This window comes from Ricinus communis, chromosome 3 (genome assembly GCF_019578655.1).
Source record: "Ricinus communis isolate WT05 ecotype wild-type chromosome 3, ASM1957865v1, whole genome shotgun sequence".
Taxonomy (NCBI): Eukaryota; Viridiplantae; Streptophyta; class Magnoliopsida; order Malpighiales; family Euphorbiaceae; genus Ricinus; species Ricinus communis.
In genome coordinates this window covers 4,455,955-4,464,517 of record NC_063258.1, presented here as the reverse complement: position 1 = coordinate 4,464,517, position 8,563 = coordinate 4,455,955, and the positions used below count along the sequence as shown (strand labels likewise).

The window sequence follows — 8,563 nt, the reverse complement described above, 5'->3', positions numbered from 1 at the left end:
GAAAACAGTAAAAAAAAATCTTTTAAATGTTAAAATTTATTGACATAATATAATGAATAGAATAAACATTCAAAAATATATATATATATCAAAAAGTAATAAATAATAATGAAAATAAATAGTAAGAATTTTAAAAATTGATTTATTAAAAATAATTATTATATATAAGTATATGTGAATTTATTAATGTAATATAATGGTATAAATAAAAATTAAAATATATATATATATATATATATATATATATATATTTCATATATATTTATCTTACTATATGATAAATATAAATTTTTTATAAAACTATATATTACATAATTTATATAAAATATTAATATAGATTATAAATAGAAATATCCTAAAAACATGAAAAATAATATTTTTATGTTAATATAATTTAAATTAAATCATATATAATATATAAATAAGACTTTTAAATATAAAATAGATAAAATAACCATCTAATAGTATGAATAGATTGCTAGTATATGTATATAAAGAAAGCCAAATTTTATCATTAAATTTAATGTGAAAAGTTTTATAAAGTCATGTTATATTATTTTTCAATGAAAATGACATGTTATAATATTTATACAAATATTAATTATAAATATTTATAAAAAATAAATATATAATATTAAATACTAATAATAAATATAGTAAAAATTTATGATTTATTTAAATACGAGACTATTATATTTTTAAAAAAATTATAAAAAATATAATAATTTTTTTAAAAGGATAGTAAGTATAATAATTATATGTATACTGCATATTAATAACAAGTCTTTATCTATCTTTTTAATAAAATATATACTTATATATATAAATAAAGAATAATAAATGAAATAGAAAAATTTAAACTTAAATTATAAAGACAGTTAAAAGAATTTGTGATATGTTAAAAACTTTTTAATCCAATATAATAACTAAATTTTCTTAATATATATAAATATCAAAAGTAATAATAATAAAAATAAATTATAAAAGTTCTAACAATTAGATTTATTAAAAATAATATTATTTAAAAATATAAAAATTTATCATTGCAACAAAATAAATAAAAATTAAATTACATATATTTTTTTACTTTAGTATATAATAAATAAGGAAATTCACTTAAAATGTATTGTACAATTTTTATAAAAATTTATATAAATTCTAAAAATATTATAAAATAATAAAACTTAATTTAATACTAATAATTATAGATTAAGTTATTTATAATATCTAAAATAAGATTTTTAAATATAAATAAATGAAACAATAATGCAATACCATAAACAAATTAATAGTATATGTATCTTTATATTAGATTTTCGGTTTAATTTCAATTAGATTTATTTAAATATAAATTTATTATACTTTTAAAATTGTAATAAGTATAATAATTATTATAGCTACTATATATTAATAATAAATTTTTATTATTTTTTTAATATAATATTTGTCTATATTCATATATATTAAAGTAAAAATAAGAATAAAAGTATAAAAAATAAAAATTCTAAGGTAGATTACAAAAATCATAAAAAGAATTTGTTATACATTAAAATACTTATTAGTTCAATAATATAGCAAATATAAATTTTTAGTATAAATATAAATATATGTATATTATTATATAATATCAAAAATAATAACAATAAAAAACAAAAAATAAAATAATTATTATAATAAGAAATTAAATTTTTATAATTATTTTTATATTTATTAATTTTAATATATAATAAATATAAAAATTTCATAGAGTATATTATAAAGATCTTTATAAAAACAGATATAGATAATAAATTATAAATAAAAATAAAATTTATTTTGTATCTAATATTATAACACTATTAAATTATATAAATATATAAAGTAGAATTTTTTAATACAAAATAAATAAAATAATTATATAGCCAGAGAGGGGGATTCAGAGACAGAGCAAAGAGGGACATGTGGAATTAAAGATCGGGCTTTTATGAAAAGAAAAAAGTAGTTGTCTCTGCTTTAACTCTGTATCGTGTGTATGTATCTGATCCATCTTTACAATTTATTTATTTATTATACCTTCAAAATCTCAAACCCCTAAAAATCCATTCCTTCTTCTTCTTCTTCTTCTTCACAGTACACAAATAGCAGCAGCCATGGTTGATGACCCATTTGCAACTAAAGATAATAACAATAGTAATAATAATAATAACACAAAGAGACCAAAAGATGATAGTAATAATAATAATAAAAAGAAAAAGAAGAAGAAGAAGCGTGGTGGAACCAAGAAAAAGATGACAGCGGAACAAACTTTAGCGTTCAAGGCTGTTACTGAATGGGTTTATTTAGAACAGCAACAACAACAGCAACCTTGTCCTTTGGTTTCTTCTGCTTCTTACGTTGTTGATGATTTTGGTGTGCAAAAGGCTAAGATTGTTGAGAAAGTTGTGTTTGAATTGCATTCTCATTCTAAATTCAGTGATGGGTTTTTATCTCCTTCTAAGCTTGTTGAAAGAGCTCATGGAAATGGGGTGAGTTCTCTTCTGAATTTTGTTTTTTACTTCTTTTGCACCTTTTGCTTTTTTATTTTTTTATTTTTTATGATGGAGATATGAACTGGGTATTTCTTTTTAAGTTGATATATGTGCCATGTGTTCATTGGTTTTTTGGCTTGTGATTGCTAAGTTAACTGGGTTAAGTCTGTACTTCTTATTTTGTTAGGGATTTAATGGCTGAAATTAGCTTTCCAATTAATGGCTTTGATTATATACTTTATGAATTTAAGCTTTTAATTTAATAAAACATAAAAAGAGAAAAGAGCGAGAGAGAACATGAAAATTGTTCACTTTCTGAAATATAATTCTTCCACATTTTGATTTGCCATGATAAAGGTGGAGATTGTCAATTATCAGCTTTTCTCTCTACTTGTTAGTTAAGTAATGGAGCTGCAATACTTCTACCTGATATAGTTTAGAGATGCACTGTAATCTAAAATAGAAGACATCTTTAGGGTTATAAACACCCTGACAAAATGGATTTCAGATTTTAGATTTATGTTTGGTTTTGCTTGATTTGAGCTTCAAGTGCCAATCTAGACTGAATTTGTGCCTTTTTCAAGTTGTCTTGGTCAGTCTAGATGCAGTTTGGCTTTGAATTGTTTTATAGACATTGATTATAGGACGAACTGAGATTACAAAATCTATGGTTGCAAGTCTCTTTTATAGGGAAGAAGTAATATGGTTTAGTTTCTTACCAAATCATCTAAAACAATCTTCTTCATAACTATTCGAAAGGAGCTAGTTCATCTTATCATTGGCTTAAGAAAAATGATTTGGAACTGATTTTGATGTTCTGAATTGCAGTGAGCTTTAGAATCATTTGTGCTTGCAGTGAAGTTTTTCGCTCTACTTCTGTTCTTCTTTTTTCTTATTTATTTACATCTTAATATTTGTACTTTTATTTTCAAAATGTAGTTATTGCATCCGCTGGAATATTGCAAATGACTATGCTTTAATGTTCTTATGCTTTGTGTATCAAGATTTAATTAGAACACTGCTCAGAACAGGTGAAAGTTCTTGCTTTGACAGATCATGACACAATGGCTGGTATACCTGAGGCTATAGAAGCAGCTCGGAGATTTGGCATCAAGATAATCCCAGGTGTTGAGATCAGCACAATATATTCTCCAAGGTATTTGCTATCATTTATTGTAATCCTTGTATGCAGTTCCTTGTTTACCTGTCAGACGTATATGTACTGTTTGATTAGTTACTTTATCTTTTGTAATTATACTGTGATTTTACTCAATAATCATCTTCTGAGCATAATAATGCCAGGAGAACCAATGCAAACAGAAAAAGAAAAAGAAAAAGAAATAAAAAATTAACTTCAAAAGATTCTTCTCCCTACTTCTGACTTGATTTACGACACAGAAATCCAGAAATAGAGGAGCCAGTCCACATCCTTGCATACTACAGCAGTTGTGGGCCAAAAAAGTCTGAGGAACTGGAGAAGTTCTTGGCTAACATAAGAGATGGCCGTTTCCTTCGTGCAAAAGATATGATCTTGAAACTCAACAGACTCAAGTTACCTCTTAAGTGGGAACATGTTGCCAGGATTGCTGGTAAAGGAGTTGCTCCTGGGAGACTGCATGTGGCTAGGGCTATGGTAGAAGCAGGCCATGTTGAGAATCTGAAACAAGCTTTTGCCAAATATCTATATGATGGTGGACCTGCATACTCCACGTAAAAATCAATTGCTTTTGCTACTAACTGATTGTTTATTCTTATTCAGAATAGTGGACTGAATGTATTTGTCTGTTCTGCATCAGGGGAAGTGAGCCTCTTGCAGAGGATGCAATACAGCTGATATGTGAAACAGGGGGTCTTGCAGTGCTGGCTCATCCATGGGCATTGAAGAATCCTGTTGCAGTCATCAGAAGGTTGAAAGATGCTGGTCTTCATGGGATGGAAGTTTACAGAAGTGATGGAAAACTGGCAGGCATGTCCCTCTTCCTCTTCCATTCCCAATTTTTATTTGTTCCAACTTCTAACAATAGTTTCTTTTAAATTGTTTTGGGAGAGGACCTATGTGAATGTTTTGGAATGGGTTTTTTTTTTTTTGGAATAAAATGCTATTGACTCGTAAAAGTTTATGTTTTTCTGAACTCTAAATACATTAAATATCAGTAGATTTGTGCTTAAAAGGGAAAGTTGATCCACTGTGTACCATCATTCTGAACAAAATTAATAAAGGTTAGCTAGAATTGATCCTCAGTTCATCCTTCTCGTGATAGTTAATGAATGCTAACCTGCTTTTAGAGGAGGTGCATCAGAGTTTGAACAGGTATACTTGCAAACGAATGGCTGACAGTCCTCATAACATATTCAGTATCAGTCAAATTGTTAACCAGGAGAAATCAGTTGTTATTTGAATTAATACACTTGTTTTTCTCTACATTTGATGCAAATGATAGATGCCCCCATTTAATCTATAATTTTCTATGTTTATTATTGCAACCTTGAAGCTTGACTTTCCTATATTCAGAATTCAAGTCCGATGAGTTATTTAGGACAAGTAGAAACACAGAGTGCAGCTCTTAAGTTTTTGTTTGCTTTAGATTTTTTATCCAATCATGGTCATCTGCATGATTCATAGATATTTACTTCGATATCAATAACTATTTTCCAGTCTCTCAAGTCCCATTGGATTTCCAGTGTATGCCAGTGGAGTTTTTTAACAGAATAGTGTCACTAGCTGTCTTAGGATACTTATCGGTACCTCTACTTGTTATTGAACCTAAATTTAGTGTTGATTTTATTTTTTCTCTCTTTAAACAGTATATAGCGACCTAGCAGATGTATATGGTCTTTTGAAGCTTGGGGGGTCAGATTACCATGGAAGGGGTGGAAATAGCGAGTCTGAAGTGGGAAGTGTCAATCTCCCAGTGTTGGCTTTACAGGACTTCCTCAAGGTAGCTCGACCAGTCTGGTGTGGTGCTATAAGGGATATCCTTGAGAATTATGCCGAGGAGCCCTCTGATTCTAATCTAGCTAGAATAGCAAGGTTCGGAAGAACACGAGTTTTAAAGGGGACTTCCACAATGAGTTGTGGAGCAGATTTGATCGAGCGTTGCTTATCATTGTGGTTAACAAATGAAGAGAGGCAGAATGCTGGATTTGAGGCCATTAAGCTAAAGCTTTCTCATATTTCAATTAATCAGGGGGGAATTCATGTTCCCATAGAGAGTAAATAACTCGATTCTAATATTTCCTTTGTACCAATTTTTCCAAAACGATGATGACTTTTTTTTTGCCCTTTTCTTTTTTGCTTTCTGTTAGGAGCATTAATAAGGATATTATAATAGCTTTTCCATTCAAATTTTCTTTTCCTGTTCTTTTGAAAAGCAGTTCTAGGAAAACAAAATGTTACCAATGAGATCTTGAAAAATATGCAAATGCAGTTACTACTTTTCTTCAGCTTTTTGGTTAAGTTGAGTGTTACTGATATACTTTCTTCAGTTCTTTTTCTTTCTTTCCTTTTCTTGTCTCTTTCATGTTTATTGATCTTGTAGGAAAGCTGATATTATGTGCATATGAGACATAAGCAATTGAATCATCTTCTTTTCATTCCAATGGCTGATAGGACACTGGCAAGAATTTATTAGGATCTTAGGAGGAAGCTGATTAAGACATAGCTGAAATTTACACGCATGCTCATATTCAGTCTTGTAGGAAGTTGGTATTGCAGATTCATTTCAGGATTTCAGGACTATTAGGATGAGCCTGGTTGGTTCAGTAATCAAATGTTAGAAAATTATAAACCAAAGTCAGAACCCAAATGTCTATAAAATTGAGCCGAACCCTTCAGTTCAACAATTTTGTCATACTCAGTATAATCCAATATATATATCTTGAAATTGAAACAAAGAAAAAGGTTTAACCACATTACCATGTAGGATGATTAAAAAATGATATTTTTCACTTTTTCTTATAAATACTAATTTATAAAAAATTATTTTTTTCTTTTTTAATCTATAATTGTAATAATATCTACTCTGTTTATTATTATTTTAATTAACTAATTTATTTATTTATTCTATTTTCATATGATAATATATATATAACAAATTTGATATTTTTCAATTTAATTTTTCTTTATTTTCTAACTTAATGAATTTTATGTTCACTTTTCTTTATAGTTTAATAATGTCTTTTGTTCATTTTTTACTTTTACTCATTTTAATCTATTTATATCTTTTATTTTTCTTTCTTCAGTAATTTATTTTTCTCTTTTTATTTATTAATTATAGTATAAATGTTGTATAATCTTATAATATTTTATGATTTCTACCTACAAATAGCTTTAAAGAATAAAATAAAAAAATTTATTTTAATAAAAAGATGTTAAAATCATTTAAAATTTTCTTTATAGTTTAACCATTTATTTGTTAAATAGTAATAAATTTAGAATTTAAGTATGAATTTGTTATTTTCTTTTGTATTTCATATATTCTAACATTATTTATATTAATTTTCAACATTCAGATAAAAAATTTATAAGTTAGATAAATAGAATCAAATTAATCAAAAAGAATTAGAACCAGCTCAGAATCAGAAGAATAGTTCAAAATCGGTTTTTTCTCTATTGAAATTGGAATTATTGAATCGAGTTCCAATTCAAAAAAAGTAATTTATTTTAGTTAAAAATAATATTTTTAAAATTATTTTTCATCATTTAAAAACACGAAAAGGAAACAATTTTATTTTTTTATTATAATTTTATTTATATTTTTCTATATAAAAAAAATCAAATGAGATTGAAATAACTGAAAAATCTTAGTTTCAAATTGAAAAGCCATCAAATTAGAATTATTTGAGGTTTCTAATTTGAACCATATTTATGAGCATTTATTTGGTCAATCTAGGGCCAGAGCCTCCACTTAATTTTCTGGTGCAAAAAGAGTGATACATTCATTTAGTTCTTCTGTTCATATTTTCAGAAAAAAGGACTGAATTCTTCGTTCAGGATAAAACTGACAAGACATGGCAGAAATATTTATTAATAGGTGGGGCCAAAAGGAAACGTCATCAAAACACCCATTTAATTATTTTATGACGTGTAATTTTATTTTTATATATTGATTTTATTTTTAAATTGATAAATCAGTTAAAATATTAATAAAATAACTATTTTTTTAAGAAAATAAAATAAAATATAAGAAAATAAAATAAAATATCATTATTCATTGTGTACTTTGGAGGCTTAGGTCATATACCGAGTTTCACATTGTTTTTATATTTGGAAAAATATATTCTTTAAGCCTTTGAATTTTTTATTTTCTATTTTATACTTTTATTTTTATTTTAACAACTTTTGAGTCCTCAATGAGAATAAAAATTATTAAGTCTTAATAAAAATAAAAATAAAAATAAAAATAAAAATATAAAAAATTCAATAAAATAAATAAAAATTTCAGACAATATTTATAAATTTTTTTAATCCATGCAAAAGTAAAAGTACAAAAATCTTATAGAATAAAATAAAAATTTAAAGATTGAGTAGTATAATTTAAAAACTCCAATGGCTTAATAATCATTTTTTTTCATTATATTTCTTTAATTAAAGTGATGCCCCATTCAAACATTTTTAGTTTCTTTATTTCCTTCTTAAATAGGTAGTAATGCGTTTTTCTTTTTGTTAAATGATGAAATGTATTAATAAGAAGAGTCAGAGTCCACAATATCTTAGAAATCCCTAAGAAGGATAGACAGTCAAGCAAAGGGGAGACTCCTATAAATAAACTAAGGCATTAACCATCTAGTTGTCTTATTGGCTGATTTGCCAATATACACAAAACTAATCCTATTAAAGCTTAAGAGTCTCTCCTTGTTTGGTCCAGATCGACAAACATCTTTTACGGAAGATCACGATTGAGAGAAAGGTATTATAAATGTCTTTACTTTCTACATAAATAACAAAGTCCTACCATTAAAGGCCTTGAGCAAAGCCGAGACTGAGATAGACAACAAAGGCATGGTCAGCGGCTATAGAAGCTCTCTAAACAAACAAGTTGCACAATCCAAAACCT

The 8,563-nt window shown here is 26.2% G+C and overlaps 1 protein-coding gene across 2 annotated transcripts; it reads left to right on the top strand.

The window, feature by feature from the left end:
• Positions 1-1,934: 1,934 nt before the first annotated feature.
• LOC8264063 (3',5'-nucleoside bisphosphate phosphatase) lies at positions 1,935-7,418 on the top strand. Of its 2 annotated transcripts, XM_048372236.1 has the most exons (6): positions 1,935-2,504; positions 3,539-3,663; positions 3,906-4,217; positions 4,304-4,473; positions 5,313-5,766; positions 7,292-7,418. In XM_048372236.1, the coding sequence occupies exons 1-5, from the start codon at positions 2,130-2,132 to the stop codon at positions 5,726-5,728; spliced, it is 1,398 nt and encodes a 465-aa protein (XP_048228193.1). In that variant the 5' UTR covers positions 1,935-2,129; the 3' UTR covers positions 5,729-5,766; positions 7,292-7,418. The 2 variants fall into 2 exon arrangements, with proteins under 2 accessions (XP_048228193.1, XP_048228192.1); XM_048372235.1 differs by lacking the exon at positions 7,292-7,418 and having other exon boundaries at positions 5,313-5,951.
• Positions 7,419-8,563: the final 1,145 nt, after the last annotated feature.